Source organism: Nelusetta ayraudi, unplaced genomic scaffold (genome assembly GCF_046127955.1).
Source record: "Nelusetta ayraudi isolate G7.1 ecotype Tasmania unplaced genomic scaffold, CSIRO-AGI_Nayr_v1 ptg000135l, whole genome shotgun sequence".
Classification (NCBI taxonomy): Eukaryota; Metazoa; Chordata; class Actinopteri; order Tetraodontiformes; family Monacanthidae; genus Nelusetta; species Nelusetta ayraudi.
Window position 1 is genome coordinate 20,090,317 of NW_027466185.1, and position 22,879 is coordinate 20,113,195.

The 22,879-nt window shown below is 43.4% G+C and overlaps 1 protein-coding gene across 2 annotated transcripts in view; it reads left to right on the plus strand.

Moving 5' to 3' along the window:
• Positions 1–22,879, plus strand: part of trappc9 (trafficking protein particle complex subunit 9) — a 167,310-nt gene that overhangs the window by 3,327 nt on the left and 141,104 nt on the right. The window contains exons 3-10 of one of the 2 annotated variants that reach the window (XM_076011176.1): positions 847–992; positions 1,906–2,031; positions 3,735–3,761; positions 4,652–4,773; positions 6,128–6,253; positions 7,479–7,695; positions 11,454–11,597; positions 22,298–22,424. In XM_076011176.1, the coding sequence (XP_075867291.1) occupies positions 847–992; positions 1,906–2,031; positions 3,735–3,761; positions 4,652–4,773; positions 6,128–6,253; positions 7,479–7,695; positions 11,454–11,597; positions 22,298–22,424 (1,035 nt within the window). The remainder of the gene's footprint in view (positions 1–846; positions 993–1,905; positions 2,032–3,734; positions 3,762–4,651; positions 4,774–6,127; positions 6,254–7,478; positions 7,696–11,453; positions 11,598–22,297; positions 22,425–22,879) is intronic. The other variant, XM_076011177.1, reaches the window with a different exon arrangement.

The following is a 22,879-nucleotide window of genomic DNA, read 5'->3' on the forward strand; positions in this document are numbered from 1 at the left end:
GGACATTTTTAAATGAAGAAGAACATATAAATGAAACTGAATGTACAGGTTCTGAGGACTTTCACCAGTAGTGCTGTTCATGCAGACGTGGGTGTCCCACATCCCTATCAGAGAAATCTAGAAGGCGTCACATCTTCCAGTTATTACTCCCCTGTTTTCTTGTTTAGTGTTGCAAAATGGAACGCTGCTAATGCGCATTAGACGGTGTTGTGACAAGAGGACATGGAGGACAAACTGTGTATGGCTGGTGGACCTGGAGCGGCTCACTTTTTCTTCTACACGTCGTCACAACGCAAATGATCTCCGAGTTCTGCTTTCGCATCAATTCGAGTCCAAACATTTCTGTTAAACCTTCAGATCAGTCAGATCGTGTCCTTGATCGCCCACCTTCTGTGTGTGTGTGTGTGTGTGTGTGTGTGTGTGTGTGTGTGTGTGTGTGTGTGTGTGTGTGTGTGTGTGTGTGTGTGTGTGTGTGTGTGTGTGTGTGTGTGTGTGTGTGTGTGTGTGTGTGTGTGTCAGCGGGGCGCTGCTTCATAGTCGAGCTCCTGTTCCGGCCTCATTGTTTGCTTGTTGCTTCCCTTTGCTAGCGCAACTCCACGCAGTCTTCCCTCTCCCAGCCTCCTGCTAACAGAGAAATAGAAGAGTGCGTGTGTGTGTGTATAGATATACAGTATGTATGTATGTATATACGTGCGTACCTACGTACGTGCATATGTATAGAGATGGATGTATGTGAAATATCAGATGGCCGTGAAGCTGTCCTAGATGAAACCCTGAAGTCTGTGTCATTGGAAAACTGCAGCTGTTGTTTCCCCTCCCTCCTTCTTCCCCGCTGCTCGATCTCAGGCACTATAAGAAACGCTGCCAGGGGCGGATGAGGAAACACGTGGGAGACTTGTGCCTGCAGGCGGGCATGCTGCAGGACGCCCTGGTCCACTACCACATGGCTGTGGAGCTGCTCAGAGGCGTCAATGACTTCCTCTGGCTTGGAGGTACGCCCGGATGTCGAACGACGGAAGAATTTGTTTTCCAGCATCCATTTGGAATGTGCTGGAAATGCCTCTTTTTTTTTTTTCTTTCCCACCCTGCCCCCCCTTTTTTTTCCAGCCTCGCAAATGTTTTATTTATTTATTTATTTATTTATTTATTTGTAAGAAAAGTTTGAATCAGAAATAGCACAAAATATCACAGTTTGCCACCATGAGAAAAACAAGTTTTAGGATTAAACTGTCCAGCAGGTGGTGAGGCTGAACAGAAATATTCCTTTTAATCTCAGGATTCTTCTTCTATTCTGGGGTATGATGGCTGGTGCAAGTTAGTATTCTATAACTTGCATAATTATAACTTGCAGCATATTGTAAAGTTACAATATGATGCATTGAAAAAGCAAAAAAACAAACAAACAAACCAAAAAAAACAAAAAAACCTTCTGCTGGGTTGCGACTAAAAGGTTTGCAGTTGTGAATCGCTGCATTCGAGGCCGTGTGTGTAACATTGAAAGAATTCTAATGGCATGTAAATGCGTTTTAAATTGGATAAAGTTGTCAAAATAAATGGCTGTTATGCTTTCATTTGCTAATAAAAAGCATTTAGACTTGCGTGCAGAGCAGGTTCGGCAATTTTTTTTTTTTCCAACATGAGATGTGAAGTAGGACCGTAGCAAAACAGAGATAACGAACACAATTGCTTCTCACGCTGGGGAATTTTTCAAAGTAATATTAAAAACTCCTGTGTTTTGGAGACGGGATTTTTTAATCAGTGAAAAATGGAAACAAACAGAATTGCCGTTTGTCAAACGTCCTTGTCGCTACGCAGTTTTTTTTTTTTTTGAACGGTGGTTGTTGCGCCGCGCTGCCAGTCGTAACTCTGTGATGACTGTGTTTTACCGTCTCTTCCCCCTTGCAGCTGCGTTAGAGGGTTTGTGTTCAGCCTCGGTCATTTACCACTATCCTGGAGGCACGGCCGGAAAGAAGCAGGGACGCAAGCCCAGCGTCTCCCAGCCGGCGGACGCCGGGAAGCGCCACAGACCAGGTGAGCAGGCCGAGGCGTGGCTTCCTCAGCGCTGGAGGCCGCTGCCAGGGCTCTGCGCTCTCAGGGCTGGAGGCCGCCGCAAACCAGGGCGTTCTAACGAGCTAAAACGCTTTTATTAATCACACTAACGACTCCTGATTTCATTAAAACATAACAAGCCACTCTGACCTTTCTGCCCTTTTTAACGTCCTATTAACATAGTGCGATATTAACAGTGAATGGGAGTCGGAACAATGCGATGAAGCGCAGTAGCACGTTTCCATGACCCCTAGAATTGCGCAAACCCTAAATATCGCAATAAAAAAAACTGGTCATGGAAACCCCTAAACTTTGAAAAACCTCTCAAATATGGCGAAAAGATTTTGATGCTCTCACAAGGTGTTTTTTTTTTTTTTTTTTTAGATTTGTCGATATAGAGGTATATCGCAAAGGTGTCATGGAAAGAATTTCTCGCATTTGCACGTCGGCGGACGTGACGTACGGGGTCATGTGACCAGTTCACTTCAAGTGAAAATGGCGCGTTATGTTTGGACGGAGGAGGAGGAGGAGGAGATGGAATATTTTTTTTTTTACAAGCAATCAAAGAGAAAAATACAACAACCGTTCTTGATAGAAAACAACACCAAAATGCAGATTTATCGCAGAATGTTTTGTCTCCGAGTGGGGACGAGATTTTAGGAGAATTACGGCTCATGCGCTTCACACCATTCAACGGGAAACACCTACAAATCACAGTTGTACTTTGATGAAATTTTAGAAATTGCTTTTATTTTTGCGAAAAACGAATGGAAACGCAGCTCCTGACGGCTGACTCATCTCAGGATGCGACTAAATTGTTTTGCCTTTAGAAGTAATTCTTATTTCTATTAGTTGCACTCAAACTCTTGTAACTTTTTGACTAAATCTTTTTTCAATAATTTTTTTGTTCATCCAGACTGAAGGCTGGTGCAATGTGCACGCATAAAACGCTGATGATGTTCAAACACATTTAATCCATCAATCGAGCATTTGACCTGCGATAAACTGACGACTAGTCCAGGCAGCGACCCCACTTTCCGCCCCCCCAAAGCTGATGGGATTGGCTCCAGCACCCCCATGACCCTGAGGTGCAGGGCAAGCTGCGCTAGGAAACGGTTGGATGGAATGACGAGTGTGAATTTCAGTGCTCGGTCATTTACATTCATATGTTTGGTTGTAATGTCGGTTGTTTTTTTGAAGTAATTGCATTGCGTTGCAGTTTATTTCAATCATTCAGTCGGTCAGTCAACTATCATTAACTGCAGGGACTGCACCTGTTTCTATTATAGTGCATCCGTGGTACTTTTAATTAGTTTTAGTTTACGCCACTGCAAAGCAGTCTTCCTGAATGCACCAATGAGATGCCAGAGTTTTAAGCCAAATGACCAAACCAAAAGTCGTATGGGCCTGAGAAATTTCCTTTGCGTTTGAGAGAGAGAGAGAGATATTAGCAACTTGACTTTTTCTAATTTCAAATTTTCCAATCAGTAGTAAGCTATTAGTATGACTTGTGCACGTGCATGATTGTCTTAGATGTAAATACACTGAGGATCCTGGACTTATTATTCTGCGGAGAAGGAGAGTTGGACGGGTAGATGGCAGTCGCCGTTAGGCAGCTTGTTGGGGAATAACGCTTCTAACGTTGTGTCATGGTGTGAATCTGCATCTTCTCTCTGTGTCTGTAGGGGCTCAGGAGGTTCTCATTGACCCAGGTATGGCATGTCTAACACGGCTCTCTCCGCTGCCGGTCTGCCTGTTTGCCTCCAGTTCGCTCGCCCTGCGTTAGATTTTGTGTTGTCAGAACCTTCACTCTTACGTTTATTTTACTTTTTTGTTTTTTTGTATTTTTTTACATTTTACTCATTTTAGTGTCATTTACTTTTTCCTCCCCTTCCTTGTAGCAGGTCATCTTCTCCTGTGTTGCCTTGCTGTGACTTTTGTTGGTTTTTTAATACATGTTTATATTCAATGTGTATTTCTCTCTCACAGTGGTGTTGTTTTTAAGTCATTCCTATTGCATACATGATTGAGGATTAGCTCTAAGTTTTTTTTTTTGTTCTAATATTTTGCCAATCAACTCTCAACTGCAGGTAAATTCAGAGAAGCAAATAAATGCAAAGTCATGTTTTTTACTATAACACCAGCAGGGGGCAGTGTATCTCTACAGGTGGATATTGTATTTTCGGTCTCGCGGATTGTTCAGCCCTCACCGTTACTTGAGGGCTTACTTATTAATAAATATATATGTATATATATATATATATATATATATATATATATATATATATATATATATATATATATACATATATATATATATATATATATATATATATATATATATATGTATATATATATATGTATATATATATATATATATATATATATATATATTTATATATATATATATATATACGTATGTGTGTGTATATGTATATATATATATGTGTGTGTATATGTATGTATGTATATTATTATTATTATTATTATTTTATTATTATTTTTTTTTTTGAAATGTGTTGTGTCGTCATGGTGTATCAGGCCAGTGGACATCCCATCCCTCTTGAACTCACCGTACTCTCCCCTCTCCTCCTGAGCGCAGGCGCCCTCACGACCAACGGCATCAGCGCCGACACCAGCGCCGAGATCGGAAGGGCAAAGAACTGCTTGAGTTCCGAGGACATCATTGAGAAATACAAAGAGGCCATCTCATCCTACGGAAAGGTACAGACTCCGCCCCTTCACACTCCAGCAACAGGAAAACCAACCCAAACTGCTTCACATTTTAACATTTAAGATTAAGAGCGTTTTCACTGAGATGAAGGTTTTGACTCAGTTGATTATTTCATTCCATTCCATCATTTTTTCGCGATTGAAACTGGAAAACAACAGTTTTATTCGCCCGAGCCATGTACTACACTTTGCCAAACACTTGACTTCACCTTATTGGATTAAAAATTGTGCAGAGGTTGACTTTGAAACAATGATAATTGTGGAAGAAAGACAGGTCAATGTCACTTATATATGCAAACATCAGGCAAGGTACATTGACAACCTAGTACTGGTTCTATACAAACCTGATTCTAGTCATAATCAGCAGTTTAAAACAACACAGTTGGTTTCCGTGGCAACGCCAAACATCTCTGACTTGCGCTCACCACTTGACAGGAAGCCCATATCGGGCTGTCATGTGACAGTGGCTTTTTATAACTATCAAACTCTACTTTGCTTCCACACTTGAGGCGGAAATTGGCAAACGGGCTCTGTGTTGTAATACCCGTTCCTCTCGCCGGGGGGCAGTGTTCGACCTGGTTTGACGGAGAGCCGACCGAGCGCGAACTGCTGACAGCGGCTGTTTATAATCCGGGGAGGGAAGATCTGCGGGAACGGTGGCATATTAGGCGGCGTTAACCTTTTTAGAAAGCAGTGTTGGACAGACAAAACAGTATGTTTTATTCATCTGGACTTGAAATAATACGCCCTCCCCCGCCTACGAGAGCCGTGGCTGCGCCTCTACTGCCTCAAAGAACTTTATTATAAAACGTCTCCCCTGCTTAGCCGACGCTGAATGGGCTCATTATGCCGCGAAACTATTCACGAGCATCCCGCGCTTTATCGTCATTATTATAATTGCCTTTTTACGCTGACCTCCCTCAGCCCTTTTACCTGTAACTAGTTCATTCAGAATTAAATTACATCCCGGCACGTGGCCGCTCGGATATTAATTGAATTTAAATGGGGGCGTCGTGAGGGCGGAAGTGAGGGAAGTCGAGGGGCGGGGAAGACGCATGGGTGTATTATAACCCAGGTGTCAAACTGTGGCCCGCGGACCAAATTAGTAAAATTTTGTAATTATATTCGTCAAGACAAAAAAATCAGCGCTAGAGCTGACCTGGCGGTGTCGTACAGCGCATGTAGCGCTGCAAATCTCAGAATGCTGCGCTGGTATGTTGGTAGTGAGAAAAGTCAAACATCCCCTCTGATTATGAAGGTGGCTTCGGAGTGTCGGTTGCGGGCCCATGCTGACTATTAATCCCGCGCTCGGCCTCCAACCGCCTTCCTCAACTCCCTCTTGCAGTACAAGAACGCCGGTGTGATCGAGCTGGAGGCCTGCGTCAAGGCCGTCAGGGTGTTGGCCATCCAGAAGAGGGCCAGAGAGGCGTCCGACTTCCTGCAGAACGCCGTCTACATCAACCTGGGACAGGTGAGCAGCAGCGTTAATGCGCCTTTGACAAACGAGGAGTCGGGCTTGGCACGCATTGGTCACTACTGAAGCTCTTCCGTCCGCTTTCTATCACCGCTTATCCTGCAGCCAGGCTCGCAGGTTTCCAGCAGCTCAATAGGTTATCGCAGTGCTGACGAAGGCTTTGTGCATATGGGCATTTTTTTTTTTTAAACATATGTTAATGTGTGGTTTGGCCTTTCATCCATAACAAAACGGCTCCAGATTTTTTGGGGGGAAACTTTGTTGAGTTTGAAAAATGTCAGAAAACTCCTACATGCATACAAGTTTTTTTGTCTGGCTTTTCTTGTTCGATTGTTTGATTAACGTCAGCTTTTTTTGTTGCTACAGCATCTCCTCAAATAAATGACACGGCATAACCAAAATATTGCTGGTTTTCAACTTTCTACAGCTTTTTTTTTTTTTTTTGTGCGCGTCTGGACAAAACGCTCCACTGCTCTCCTTGAGGATAAGAGGAGACGCTTACCGATGTTTTCCTTTCCTATTTATTCCGTTCCGACATTCAAAAGCAACCCCGCTTCATAACCAGCTGGGACACACGACTTCTCCCCCGGCTTCCGATTGGCCGAATTATCCCTGGGCTCGGAGGGTGTAGACCAGAGCCACGTTTCTCTTTGCCGTCCAGCGCGTGTGACAGATCTCATTTATTTCTGTCATATTCTTTAATATTTAAAAGATCCACTTCCTTTCGAAGGATATCTTTTCCCGGTGGGCAGTAGCTCTCAATTCTCTGTACATTTTTGAGCAGGATGTTGGAAGACCACAGTGGAAGGATGAATAATCATGTTTGGTTAAAGTTCCCTTTTAGAAGTATGTAAAGAGGATATCGTTTTCTTACGATTTTCCATAAAAGGGTAGTAGAAGCAGTAGTTACATTTCCATAAATGCAGCTCCGCTTATATATGGACATCTGGATATTGCTCATCTCGCAAGTTAAATTTGTAGATCTGGCTTTTAGAGTGCGCTCTCTCTCCGCTGAGGGTCTCCGGTTTGCTTTTGGAATAATCAGCTAATGGCTTCACCTGTTTGATTTAAATACACTTCAGGAGAGTAGAAACTATCAGTCATACGACCGTTCAAACCGTACACGCGTCGTTCTTTACGCTGAATAATAGTCATCCCAGCGTCCCCCCAGGGACGTGATTTGGCGGAGACTGACGCGCCACCCTCTTCCCACCACCCGCAGCTGTCGGAGGAGGAGAAGATCCAGCGCTACAGCATCCTGTCGGAGCTCTACGAGCTCATTGGCTTCCACCGCAAGTCGGCGTTCTTCAAGCGCGTGGCGGCCATGCAGTGCGTGGCGCCCACCATCCCGGAGCCGGGCTGGAGGGCCTGCTACAAGCTGCTGCTGGAGACCTTGCCCGGATACAGCCTGTCCCTCGATCCCAAGGACTTCAGCAAAGGTAAACTTCCCGAGGGTGAACCGGGGGAGGGAGAGGTGAGGGTACTTATTTTCACCCTTGACCGCGGTGGAACAGTCCTGCTTGATTAATTACCCCCCCCCGACAACACTATCTAATGTCCATATGCTTTGCTGTCCCCTGCACGTGTTTTGAAATGGGTAAAATTCAGGTGGAACAAACCCCTGGTGAGGTTTCAGGTATTCTGGAAATGGGGCCTTGATGACATCACAAAGGCTTGATTACGTTCCAGAGCTGTGATTTAGGAGCCCTTCCTCTGAAAAGTGGCGTAAGAAGAAGTAAATAGACTTTTCCTTTCATTGGCAAGCTAGAGATGCCTAGAAAACACTGGTAAGGATTATTATTCTGTTATGTGTGTTATGGCTTCATGTGCCCTCCCTTTTTTGTGGGCGAGCATTTTGATTTTTTTATTTATTTATTTTTTTGTGGACTAAATTTGGGTCGGGGCTTCACGATCAGGAAAACAAAGTGGGTCTCGAGACTCCACCAGTGGAGAACTACTCCAACAGAATTTAAGGCTGCAGCGATTAGTCGACGTAATCGATTATGTCGACAACATAAATTTTGTCGACACCAATGATATTTGACGTTGAAAAATGTATCTATGTCACAGATAAATGCTTTGTGTGTCATTATTTTGATATTTATTTAAAAACGCATGTTGTCAGAGTACAACAGCATAACACAGGTGTGAAGGTTTAAGCAAGTCGGGTCAAACAGAAGTCCAGAATAGGTGGTGAAAACAAAGAAGACGATCGTGACTAATCAACTAATGGGAAAAATAATCGTTAGTTGCAGTCCTATCACAGATGCTGCACAATAATGTGTTTCTTTCACTTATTATTTTACAGTATTCGACCCCTTTGAACAGTTTACATTTTCATAGCCCGGTGAGATAACACTCACGGTCCTCCTGAAGAAAGGAAATCGTCGAAACGCAGAGCGCCGCCGAACGTGCAGTCAAACCTCTCTGCGTTCACCTTCCTCTGCAGTCCTAAAAGCTCGCTCGCTCGCTCCAATTGTGCGAGCGTCAGCGGCGTAGACACTCCATTACTATTATTATTATTTTTTCCAAGCAAACAAAGGAGGCACTAAAGTGTGGCCTCCATGCACCTCCAACTCTGCGGCCTTTTTTCACAAGTGCTCCTCCAGGGGGACGCTCCGCATTCAAGCCACCACTTAGCTGAAATAAAAAACAAAGAGCCCCGCGTTTGAGATCTGACCGGGGGGGCTTTCGTACGCACTCCGGCGAGGTCCTCGTGATCCGCTCCTCAGCCCTGACAACCATTGACCCGCACTTATTGCAGTTACTCCACGTTACGCTGCAGCAAAAAAAAAAAGAAAAGAAAAAGCGAAGCAAAACGCACAGACGTAACACGCAATGAGCAGAAAAGTTCAGGGGTGCTCGTATTTTTTTCTCTTGCGATTGATTTTCAAAGGGGCACTTTGCGTCGCCGTTGCGATAATAATCATGACGAGTCATACCTGACCTTGTTCCTGTTTTGCATGAAGGATAGATCGCAGCGGTGAAATATGCAATAGGTTATAGGTTTTTTTTTTTAAACGTATGTTAATGTGTGGTTTGGCCTTTCATCCATAACAAAACGGCTCCAGATTTTTTGGGGGGAAACTTTGTTGAGTTTGAAAAACGTCAGAAAACTCCTACATGCATACAAAGTTTTTTTGTCTGGCTTTTCTTGTTCGATTGTTTGATTAACGTCAGCTTTTTTTGTTGCTACAGCATCTCCTCAAATAAATGACACGGCATAACCAAAATATAGCTGGTTTTCAACTTTCTACTGTTTTTTTTTTTTTTTGTGCGCGTCTGGACAAAAACGCTCCGCTGCTCTCCTTGAGGATAAGAGGAGACGCTTACCGATGTTTTCCTTTCCTATTTATTCCGTTCCGACATTCAAAAGCAACCCCGCTTCATAACCTTTGCGTCGCCGTTGCGATAATAATCATGACGAGTCATACCTGACCTCGTTCCTGTTGCGTGAAGGATAGATCGCAGCGGTGGAATACGCAACGTCGGCTTGTGTTTCGCTTTCAAAAGACGACAGCGAGCCGCGTCGTAACCTGCAAAGGGTCCGGCAGAGGTCGGAATCCAGCAGCTGAATGAAATCCAGAGCTGGAAACGATGATGCATTGGGGTTTATAACATTCCCAGTACATGTCGGAACAGAAAGACGGCGGCCAAGGTTGTAGGCAACGCAGGCGTATAATGGCAAACTGTGTAATAGTTTGGCCATGAATGCAGCGCAGCATCGTGTTGACTTAAGTTACTTTTTGAGGGAGGCAAAGGCGCGTTTTATCAGCTCCAGTCGGGTCCATTTCCTACCTCCCTTCGTAATAATGATAATGATGATGATGATAATGATACTCTTCCTCCCAGTCTGAAAATCTGAAGAAAAGTCTGAAAAATACAACAAGTGCAGCGGGAGTCCCAGGTTCGAGACGTCCTCTTGAAAATCCAGAATGTCCTTCGTTGCTCCTCTGCAGATAAGCTCCATTTTTTTTGTTGTTGTTGTTGTTATTTTTTAAAAAACATTTTTTTGGCAGACAGGTGGAAGTAAGCTATTTTTAGATTAGCGGGTGCAGTTTCACAACGCACCGATAACAACCACCACAACCACAACAACAACAACAAAAAAAAAGCTTACGATAGAATGCCCCCCCCCCCACTCCCCCTTTCTCCTTTCCCAACTGGAACCTAAAAGGAGTCGAGATGAATAATCCCTGTGTGCTGATCGGGTGGGGGGGTGTTAAAGCAGAGGAAACACCAGAGTGTTTACCAAACACACTCCCACTCGCCTCACACTCGCCCCACGGCCTCCCCTGCCATCTCTCTCTCTCTCCTCTCTCTCTCTCTCTCTCTCTCTCTCTCTCTCTCTCTCTCTCTCTCTCTCTCTCTCCCTCCCTCCCTCCCTTCCCCCCTCCAGTTTTCTCCCCCACTTTTAGTGAGTCAACATTTCGACAGTTGGGAGCGGACCGGTGGGTGGGGGGGTCTGAGGGGTCTTGCGTAACAGCCGGCGTCGTGACCGGAGCGCTATTAAGATGTCTCGCGGCACTCGGCGGAGCGAACACTGCGGGAGGGGGGGGGGGGAAAGGAGCGCGATTTGAAGAGGGGAGCTTGAATTGAGACTTAGGGAAGTTTGTCAAGGGGGCGTTTTGAACGTTTCGACCCGCGACATCGCGCAGAGTTCCTCTGTTTATTTATTTGTCATCTCGGCTCGCGCTTTATTTATGCTAACTGATATCCCCGGTGGGATGGATTCGTTCATATATCGCAACAAAAAGTAGTGCAAAGATAAATGATAAAAACAAAATATTTACATGTTATGAGCACTATATTTGTATACAAACACACACACACACCTACACACCTACACACCTAAAGTGGCGGTTGGTTAATGTGCATTAGAGCAAATCGGTGCGTCGCACTCACAAAGTGAATCAAAAAATCCGCCCGCAGTTGTCGGATCGGCTTTGAACTCATTCACTCCCCTCCTCAAATGATAAACCGTTGATCCCGGCTCTCACTTTCAATCACGGCCCCTCTGGGGAAAACAGACCACATTTGACGGCATCGACGTCTTTCATCGCCAACGACGAACCGGCGGCTCCGAGATGACGTGACTGGCGCGCAACATTAGATGTCAGCAGTGAGCCTCGTCACGCCGTCACAGCGTCCTCACTCCTCTCGCTCTCCCTCCCCTCCCCCTCCTCCCTCTTCCCAGGTACCCACCAAGGCTGGGCCGCCGTGCAGATGCGCCTCCTCCACGAGCTGGTGTACGCCTCCCGCCGCATGGGCAACCCGGGCCTGTCTGTGCGCCACCTGTCCTTCCTGCTGCAGACCATGCTGGACTTCCTCTCCGATCAAGGTCAGCCGCCCACCCAACCTCCGCGAGAGCGCCGCCCCCCCCTTTCAAAGCTGACAATATTACGCTGTCTGTTCTGCTGAGCCCCGACCTTAAAAAAAAAAAGAAGAGATGAGAGGGAGGGAGAGAGAGAGAGACAGACAGACAGAGAGAGAGAGACACGGAGTAGATTTTTTTTTTTTCACCCACCTCCCCAACTACTCCCCCTCCGCCTCTCCTGCCCTTTGTTCAGTGCAGCGCAGCATGACACCTTAATAGCACGGCGCCAGCTTCACGTTTGGCGCCGGCTCAACATTGTCCTGCGACTAGAAATCCTGTGCAGCCGGGAGATAGTTTTTTTATTTATTTATTTTTCCTTTTCCAGACGGCCCACTGGCCGCACAATAGAGGCCAGCCGTAATCCTCGGTTGGCTTTCGGAGCGCGAGGTTGGGAGTGAGAGAGAGAGAGAGAGAGAGAGGGAGGAGATGTGGTGGTGGTTGGGGAGGAGAGAGAGAGAGAGAGAGAGAGAGACTCACAGGATGAAATATTCAACACCGAGACGTCGGCGAGTCAGCCGCTCGTGCTCAAGAGGATAAAATGAAATATGAAAAAAAGCACCCTGCAAGAACAACCTCATCCCTCATCCACATGTAGAAATGCTGTCAAACAATACAAATTACCAAGGGGAAAAGAAAAGAAAAAGCCCCCCCCCCAAAAAAAAACAACCTTTGCATTTCTCGTTCACAGCGTTTGTTCTCCTCTTCCGTATTACACAGTAATGACTTTGTGCTGAGCCGAGTCCCACAGTTTCTTTCCGCTGTGGTTCGGTCGCTCTCCTTTTGTTTGCCCGCGGTCCCTCGTCTGCGGCGGAATATTAAAAAAAACAAAAAACTCTGTCGGTGAGTGCACAAAGATGGGCTCCCCGCCCACCTCCAATGTGTTAATGTCAAGAAATAAAGGTCCTTTTTCTAAGTGGGGCTGCTGCGGGTGGACAGCGGCCTGGTGCTGGGCAGCAGTGAGGAAGAGAAAAGAAACGTTCACTTCCATTTCACAAACAGCACTAAGCTGAAAATAAAGCTGCCTCGTTGCAAGATTTATTTAAACTTCAATTTAGTCCTGCAGTAGCTCTCATCCACCCTCTCGCATTTGTCTTTGTTTAATCCAGAACAGACAAAAGCTATGACTATTTTAAGGTAAGTGACTTAAAGTTAAACAGCATTTTAGTCTTGGACCGGGCCATTAAGTCCAAGTGGACAGCGAGGGGTTGTTGTTAGTCAGCCAGCAGTTTTTAATTTTACCTTTCAGTTCTTTTTTCCTGGTTATTTTGTAAAGGTGTATTTTATTTATTATTTATTTTTTTGTTTTGTTATTAAACTATTTTATTCAGGAAAAAAAAGTAAGTTCTCACGTTCCAGCGGTGTACAAAATTAAGAGCATGCAATAAATAAATAAAATTAGAATTAAACTGAGTGGACTCTAAGGAGTCTGACTCAAGCAGTGCTGCTAATGAACTCAAACAGGAAAATAAAATGCAGCCCGCCACAAATTACTTGATTGTTTTAATTGATCCTGTTGTGGCTCCTCGCTGCCAGAATGTCGCGGGTTCGATTTCTTGCGTGGAGAAATCCAGAGAGGCGCACAAACTGGCAACTCTAAATTGTGCGCAGAGAGTGTGAGCGTGCACGCTTGTCTGCCTCTGTGTGGCTCGGCGATAAGCCGGGGACTTGACCGGGATGTGGCCCCTCCGCATTTTGCTCGGAGGCAGCTGGGATAGGATCCAGCGACCCCTGTGACCCTGAGCGCAAGAGAAGCAGTGATGGGAAAAATGGATGGATGGTTGGATGGATGCCCACTTCAAGAATATTCTCTTCCTTTCTCTACGCTTTGGCTCGTGGCTTCCGGCATTGCCTTGACAACATGAGCACATTTTTTTACCAAATCAGTCGAGACGAACATTAATAAAAAAAAAAAAAAAAAAAAAAAAAAAAAAAAAAAATATATATATATATATATATATATATATATATATATATATATATATATATATATATATATATATACATACATACATATATACATATATATATATATACATATACATATACATATATATATATATATATATATATATATATATATATATATATATACATATACATATATATATATATATGAAAATTTCCAAATAATTACATATACTCATTTGTCTCCCGTGCAGCATTCTGTCATTTTTTTTGAACTCTCAGTTGTGTAACAACAACTAATTAATCAGCCTTCATGCCCTCCGGAAATGAACGTTTTAAGTAATTACTTTTCCAAAATGTGTTGCTGTCCTCGTGGCACTGTTTAATGACTGCAACCCCCCCCCCCCTAAAAAAAAAAATAAAATAAAATAAATAAATTGATTAAAGAACTTTTATTTTTTTCAATGTTTGACGGTCAAATCCCCACCGCTTATGTTGAGGTAATTAAAACACTTTCACTTTTTCACGTTGAGTTTGATTTGAACAATGATGTTCAGAAAAAAACAATCATCATCTTTTTTTATATCTGTGTCTAGTGTTGTAGTCAAGACCGCACCAACCGAGACCACAACGTTATCAAAACTAGAGAGCATCGAGATCGAGACAAGACCTCGACATTTGGAGTTTGAGACCAAGGTCTCGTTAAAAAAATCCCGTGTCCGTCCAGTCCGAGACCGAGACGAGACCCAGTAAAAATGCCTCCGAGACCGAGACCCTTATGGCACCGAGACCAAGACCAATCTGAAGTACTACAACACTGTCTGTATCTGACAACGCTGCACCGTGACCCAGAGGGAACTGGACCAATCCAGTTTTGCTTTGTGACGCAGCGAGTTTGGCAGCCGACACGAGCTGCCTCTGGATTTCCAGCTGTGCTCCCGCAGCTTGACGGAGAATCTGACGCCGTCGGCCGGTGGGACAAATAGTCTCTCTGCTTTGTTCTGCCTTATGTGCAGCAATGTTAAACCAGCTCGGATTGTGTGTAGACACGGTGCATGAGATCCCACTAATGTGGCTTAAGGTTTTTTTTTAATTCGGGCCCCAGGGGAACCTTAGAGTACCACTGTTAATTTGTTATTGTTGATATTTACACGCCTTAAACTTAATGATTCTACTTAAGGGTTGCAGCTCACAAAAACATTATGCGCGGTAATGACCGGGCTCCCTACAAACCAAACAACCACATTTAGTATCCACAAAAAAAAACAATATCCCAAGCAGAAAAATTGTAGATTTGCTGCCTCAGATGCTGCTACAACAACACAGCTAAACTACAACTACTGAATGGAGTCAGTTTGTTAGTTAGTTAGTTAAACCTTTTTTTAATCAGGCAAGTTATTGAGAACAAATCTTGCAGCACGAGCAACGTTTTCTCTGATAACATTTGGCGGCATCGAAAGTGACACCAAAGCTGTTGCATGTGGGTGTTTTGTTTTGCTTCGTGAAGTTGCTACTATATCGGTTATTGTACTGATAGAAAACTTAGATGAAAAAAAGATTCTTGTTAAACTGTTCAAATTCTGAATGCAAATTTGAAATCATATCATATTGCCCATGTTCTTATGTTTAATTAACACAATAAGAAAATTTGGTCCCGCTGCTTTGTTGGAGGTCATTGCTCTTATTGTTTTTTATTAGCAGCCGTATCAGTGATACTGTAAATGAGTAGGTTACTCAAAAATGATATGAATTGGAAAAAGTGGCGATTTTGGCTCAGTTTAATGGTGGCTCTGCTTGTTGAGAGGTTTCTATCTAAGAGCCTCAGCTAATGTTTGGAAAATGAGGACTTTCACCAAATTCATTGTTTGCCGGTCAGCACAAGATGTGATTATCCATGAAGGTCATGTGGACGCTGGATAATATTGCCATTGTTATTGCTATTAGGATGGGGTGCAGCTTCCAAATCAGCATTTTTTTTTTTTATTTTCTTGTGTGGCCACCGCGGGCTGTTGCTGACTGCCATATCCCACCTTGGCTGTGTCCTTAAGAACACAGCCTGGAAGACGTTGTTTCAAAAGCTTCCGCATTCACAGCCTGGGAATGGAATGAATTGGCATTTTTCCTTTGGGTCATGCCGAGGTGACCAGAATTATATCATTGTCGTGTAATAGTTGGAAGACTGGTGTCAGTCGAGGACACTCCTCTTCAGGTGAGTTGTATTCCAGACAAGACAAAACAAAACTTGAGAAACAAGAACGAGTCAAAAAGAAGAAAAGAGCAGCACCTGAGTGGGGAATAGGAGAGGTCACAAGTGTTTGTTTGTTTCAACTGCAGACAGAAATTATGTCTGGAGAATGGATGAGTGAAGCCGCATTGTCTACCTTTTGTGTCTAGACTGCTTTTGTCATGCTCTGGATATGACGCTGAGCGAGTGTAGCTGAGTTCAGCCGGCGAGATTGGTAAACATGCTGATGACTGGGCTGTTGTCACAACACAAGTGTGTAAAATATGGCCTAATTTATGATTTTTGTATTGGTAAAAGCTTAACATTACAGCCTGTAGATAAATCAATACAAGTGTATACTCACAGTGCAATAAAAGTCATTTGTTTTACCGACCCTTACAAGGGTCCCAGTTAGCTGCCATCTTGCACTGCTGATTTTCAAACGTTTAATTTGTAGGGTGAACGCTCAAGCCGTCAAATAAACCAACGAAGAAGAAGGTGGACGAGGTATTCAGGTTTTTGCTTACAGGCTACCGTAGTTCACTGGCAAGCTCAGTAGTGGGAGGGATTACGAAGTCCCAAAGGGAACTTGAGCGAAAGAGTGCTGCAATCTAAAATGTAACCACATGGTGTCGTTGTTTCTTCTGAACAATCTCCAAATATTACTCTGAAAACTTTAAAGAGTAAAAAATGGCTTCTGTCGAGCTGATAAGCTGTGAATGAATGATGTCGCCCTGACAAATTTGCAAATGGTCACACTATTTGCACCTCGAGCAGTCTTTTCTCATCTTTTGTCTTACAGCAAATTTAGAAAGTCGCCCGAACCACATTGAAACAAATCTTATTTCGGGATTTTCTCTCTGCAAAAGATTTGGGGCCATCGCCGTGTTCTTATAGTTGAACATAAATTGAAAAGCTTCTCATTTATTTGCTCAGATGGGATTGTCAAGATGGCCTCCTGATGCCTTTCAGTTCAGTCGAACGTCGCTCCAGGAGTGTGGCTTAGAGTGTCATTTTCCCCCACTGATTCACAGCCTCGGTGCAATTTACACTAAAGCCCCTTCTGGAATTCGTAGCTATTAGGAGGTTTCAGTGAATATTTTTAACCAAAGCGTCACTTTCTAGCAGAGAATTCTTTCTAAGATTAAAAAGGAAGCTCACTTTTCTTTTGGTGTTGGCTCTGCCTACTGACACCCACCAAACAACGGCATGGTAATTGCATTGCGCCATTCGGGGTTTCTCGGGCATGGGTCACAACTTCGGAGAAATTATGAAACACGGAGGGCAGTGAAACAAAGCGGAGAAAGTTTAATAAACCTAAATTAGTGATCCGAAGAGGTTGTAGACGGCGACACGGTGGCACAGTGGTTAGCACTGCCGCCTCACAGCAAGAAGGTCGTGGGTTCGATTCTGGGGCCCGGGCCTGGAGTTTGCATGTTCTCCCTGTGTCTGCGTGGGTTCTCTCCGGGTTCTCCGGCTTCCTCCCACACTCCTAAAACATGCATGTGAGGTCAATTGAATATTCTAAATTGTCCGTAGGTGTGCATGTGAGTGTGAATGGTTGTTTGTTTCTATGTGGCCCTGGGATGAACTGGCGACTTGTCCAGGGTGTCACCCTGCCTTCGCCCTATGACAGCTGGGATAGGCTCCAGCAGACCCCCGTGATCCTGAATAGGAATAAGCGGGTATAGAAGATGGATGGATGGATGGAAGAGGTTGTAGACTATAAATTGTCAATCGGACTTGAAGTACGCACAGCATTTAAAAAAAATATTTATTTGTCCTGTTTGTGTGTGTAATGGGACATTCAAAATTTTCTTAGTTGTATAATAAGGTTTAACCAGGTGTGACTCTATCCTATCTATCTTGCTTACTTTGAGGAAAAAGTGCATTGATTTTATTGTGTGCCTTCATCCTGGTTCTGTCTTGGGAATGTCGTTCGTAAGCATGATGGGAAGTGGTTTGAGTTTGTCTTTGGAAAAGCATAACAGTGCTTGATTCTGTCTTACCATTAAGCTGCCTTTTCAGGTTTCTAGCTCTCAGTAAAAGTTCAATTTGTTCTGCAGTGTGAAGAGACACTGGTGCAGTTCTATCGAGATGTGCAGGTGTGAGCAGCCTTGCATGATTGGTTATCCAAAAAAAAAAAAAAAAAAAATCAGCTTTCCATAAAACTGTATATTTAGCCTTTTGTTTGCAGCCTCCCAAATGCTTCCTGCTACATATTCATGCAGTCAAGGTCTCCTTCTTTTGTGCATTAGTGCATTTTTGAAAAGTGTCTCAAGCAAGACAAGTTAAACGTTGACTTTTTCCCGCTCATTTGGGAGTTCATTAACAGGCTGGAGTCACGAATTGTTCCTTCAATTGTCGTACGATTGTCTGCCTTGCCTCTATCTCACTTCAGTCCCCTGCTCTGTTCTTGCATTAAAAAAAAATAAAAATCAACATGTTGTTGTATTGCCATAGCAACTTACCATATTAGTAGTGCAATTACTGTTTTTCTCTAAGTCACTTTATTAAAATGACCAGAAATGACCAGGATGGTATTTTTGGTTTTTCTATTCTTTCCAATATCCATATTTCCTCCAAAGACTCCACCAGATGCCATGAAATTCAGAATTATTTGTATAAGTGTTGCCGTTTCTGTCTGTGATCTTTCATGGTCTTTTTTTTTTTTTTTGTCCACTTCACACTATTATTCTCTAAAACTCTGTTTTGGGTACATCCTCTCAGTCTACAGCATCATTGAAGGTGTTTGAAGCTCTCGTCTCACGTCTTTGAATTGGCTGCTTTATAATTTGTGAGAGAAATAAAGCTCACAGCTCAGTGCGGGGAGTGATCTCCGCGAGGCCGGCGGTCTTGAGCTGGTTCCATCAAACGTGGCGTTGAGATGAATTAGCTCATTCTCAAACAGTGCAGTTGGAACAGTTTTGAGGATCGCTTCAAAATTAACGTCGTACATCTTTTGGAGAAAAACACATTTAAAAAAAAAATAAATAATTTTTTTTGGTTTCACTTGCAATGTAGCCTCGATTCTAACTTTCAGACCATCCCAGCTTATTTTCCTTTTTAAATATCTAAAGCACGTCCGCGATTCTTCACTACTAGGTTCGGAGAGGCTTCCAATTTAAATCTCGAGCAAGATGTATTTCTTTTTAACAAGTCACGGCCGCGGCGCAAAAAAAAAAGAACGAAGAAGAAATGTTTCTGCTTTTTGCATGTGCTGCTTTTCCTTTGATATTCGCAAATCTCGCAGTGCGTAGAATGAAGGAGAGTGGCGCGTTGCTTGTTTGTCTGCTAATGGCGTAGCTCGGCATGACGCCCTCCACCCCGCCGCGCCAACTCAGCCGAAGCGCCCGTGTCGACTCCGTGGTGGTTTTTCACGCTCATCATCAATTCCACTGCCGACAGAGACGTCTTCATGGAGCGTCTTTCATCCAACAACAACAAAAAAAAATTGAGGGCGTTGACTTGTGTGAATAGTAACAATATGCAGTGTTTCTGTGGTTTTTTTTTTATTATTATCATCCTAAATAACCAGATGTGTTTTTATTTTTATTTTTAATGTTTTGACTTGAAAAAAACATCAGTGACTTGCTCAAGCTTCAAAACAATAGAAGGTAAGAGTGCCCTTGAGGGGGCGCTCCTTCAGTGTCCTCTTTGTGCTGGTCACCAATTGTTTTGTTGTGAAACAACGAAACAATTGGGGATCGCCACAGTGAACTGATTAGTTTTCACTGAACGGACCATTGCTTGTTAGCACAAACCAGCTAATCGCATGCAAAGCATTTGCTGAGTTTACTTTACATTCACATCAACATTACGAAAACAAACAAAAAAAAATCCCCGAAAATATTGCGTTTTATATGAAGTCGCTCGTTTTGCTACCAACTTTCTTGTTCGTACGAGTTTGCACATTATGGCACAAGCTTTGCGCCAACAAACCACCCAAACAAGTAACAGCACTGGTCCATGGTGCAGCAACACTGGTACTTTTTCTATTTTTACGATATTATAGAGGAGAGCAAATTACGAGCCACTTATCTCACCTTGAATAAACTGTCGGGAGCACATCGTCCGTGAAACGCGGTGGTGTTGGTGCATTATCAAATCAATGCAGTGCCATTTGCCCTTTATAGATACTGTAATAGGCACAAACCCACCTCCTTTTTTAACGAGATTCTCACAAAACGGCTTTTGGGGGGGAAAAAAAAAATCACACTTGCCACGCGACAAATTCCGTTGGATTGGCTCTGACAAATCATGCTGCCGGAGTTATCCCAGCTCTTTCATTACTGCCAATTTGCGAGCTATTAATTCACAGTTTATTCACAAGTGGATTTTTTTGGGTGGGATCAAGCTGTTGGAAGCACAGAAATAATCAAACGGAGACACAATTAACGTGGACGGCAAATTCAAAAAGTGCAAATAAAGATAGAAAATAGAACCCAGACTTCGCCGTCATGCTTCCATTTGTTCTTTTGTTCTCTGCTTTTTGACTCTTAACTGGTGGAGGCGATGATTCCTTCATATGTGGAACCACATAAAGTATTCTTAAGCTCCACCTGTTCTTTTTGCTGTTATTATAGTATAAATAAAAAAAATAAAAAAAATAATAGCTTTACTTGTCTGGGCAGGCTGTTCTAGCTTCCCAGCGAATCATTGGTTGTTTGTTTTGGGTTTGTTTTTTGCAGGGAACGGTGGAAAGCAATTGCGAGCGCTTCAAATCATAGATTTTTCTGTTAGTTTAGATCACTCGGTTGTCCTGACATCGCCCGTTTTTTTTTCCAAATGAGAAAATGAATGTCCATGTTCATTGTGGCTCTGCTGCACTGACGTTATTCCTTTTCTCAGTGGCAAAAAAAAAAACCTAAAAAAAAAACATGATTTTCTAAATCTGTCTTTCAGCTTTCCCTCCTGGAATGGCACACAAAACAGGTGGCTGCTGTGATCACTCATTCATGGTGTTAAAAAAAAAAAAGAAGCAAAAAAAAAAAAAAAAGCCGAGCCTGCCATCAATCACGAATGCCTTGAGTCCCAATATCCGAGGTATCAGCCATCCGGCCCTCGCTGCTTCATTTTTGTCTTTGCCACCTTCCCCTCTCCATCTATTTCAAGCTCACTCCGTCGACGTTGCAAAGATAACTTGGGCAACTTTTGGCTTCCGCCAGCAGCCTGGCCATTGTTCAAGGCGGGGGGGAACTGAACGGATGCCAGCTTATATCGATAAGTGGGCAAGTATTTTTACTGCCATTTCATCAGAGGAGCGTTGGAGTGGTGGTCTCTTTTCCAAAAGTATCACTCTGGTAGAAAAATGGAAAAATTTAAGAGCATGAATAAGAGAATGGTGTCTTAGACTGCTGCCCCCCCCAACCCCGCTAATCTCTTGAAAAAAAAAACACAAAAAGAATTCCTTGCAACAACAGACAAATGTAATATGCCTCAACTGAACAACGTTGGTCCCGCATGTGAAAAAAAAAAAAAAGAAGTGTGCTTGAGTCATGAAGTATAAAACATAAAAACCAAAACTCACATGATATTAGCTGTAGTTGGCACGGCTGAGGTATGTAGACAAGCTGTATAACTTAAGTCTAGATTCAGCTTTCGTCTTTTATTAGCTTTCAATTTTTGGATCGGCTACAGGTTCATGTCTTGCGTATACATGAATTCATCCTTTCTGCGTTCTGAGTAGTTGGCCGAGTCCTCTTACAAAACTCACAAAACAAGCCTCAATCAGGCACGTTTAGTGCACCCTACCAAAATGGTATCCCAAATTGTAATTTAGGAGAAAAAATAAATTATACAGAAATAATAATAAGAGGAATATCATCTTGCCTACGTCATCTGCTGCTTGACATTCAGTCACCTTCCCGTTAGATGCCTGCATGCTCAGTGGTTGTTCAGTGCTCGCTGCAGTGAATCTAGTCATCTATGAAAGAATGCTAGATCATGAATCCGATGTTCCCTTCACAAATCCAGTGTGTAATATGTTCAACGTTAGGAATGGATGTTGTCATGTTTTCTTTTTTTTCCTTTCCGCCAGGCTGTCAATAATATTTATTTTTTCTTTTTTTCAAAGACTTCTGATTAATTCAAATACGGATCATTTTTTTATTCTCCAACAGAGGTGGAAAGAAATTCAATATACGTCGGCTCGCAGTAGCACATCTTAAGGCTCCTTCCATCAAAGTTTATGTCTGTGCGAGGTTCTTGAAAGACAAATGCTTGCTGGCTGAGCTCTAATGTCCCCTTGAAATGCATCAATACTGCAATAAAACTTAAGCCCGGGTTGTCGTGGGTGAGGTGTGCACAGCTCGGGGCCCTGTAACGTTTGCCAACTAGTTCACACGTAGGGATGACCCCCCCCCCCCCCCCGGTGGACACGGCACTTATCCGAGTGTGAGGAGTGTTAGAGGAAGCCGCGTCCGGTCACAACCGCTTGTCGTCCAATATTTGGGTAGAAGTCTATAGATTTCTTAATGTACTCGGGCCGCTCGCTCATTGATCCCCCCCCCGCTGCTCTCTGCTACAATTACAGAGAAGAAAGAAGTGACCCAGAGTCTGGAGAACTACACTTCCAAATGCCCCGGTGGAATGGAGGTCATCACCCTTCCTGATGGCCTCAAGCTCCCTCCGGTGCCCTTTACAAAGCTTCCCATTGTCCGGTAAGTCGCGACCGTGAGTGCTTCTGATGTGTGTAATGGTGTGTTTACATTTCGAGAAAATATGTTCCTTTCTCTGCCAGTGCGGGTTTCATTGCAGGACCATTTACTTCCACCGTTTGCGTAAATTGGATGCTGGCTTCTTTTGAGTACATTATTATATACATATATATATATATATATATATATATATATATATATATATATATATATATAGAGTTCTAATTATTATTTCAAACCGCTGACTGTGACAATCAACACTATTGGCCAAGTTTGCTCAGACGAACAATGTGTATCTTAGCTCCCTGTTTGCTGTAGTTTGCAGTTAAGGTAACCGTAAATTAGTGTGGATTACCTGCTTTACAATAGTGCATGCGATACCTGCTTAAGGGAAGATGTGAACCAGTGCTTTCCTTTCCTCTGTGTCCACCCAGGTCATCAGGTTAACAGCCTGGTGG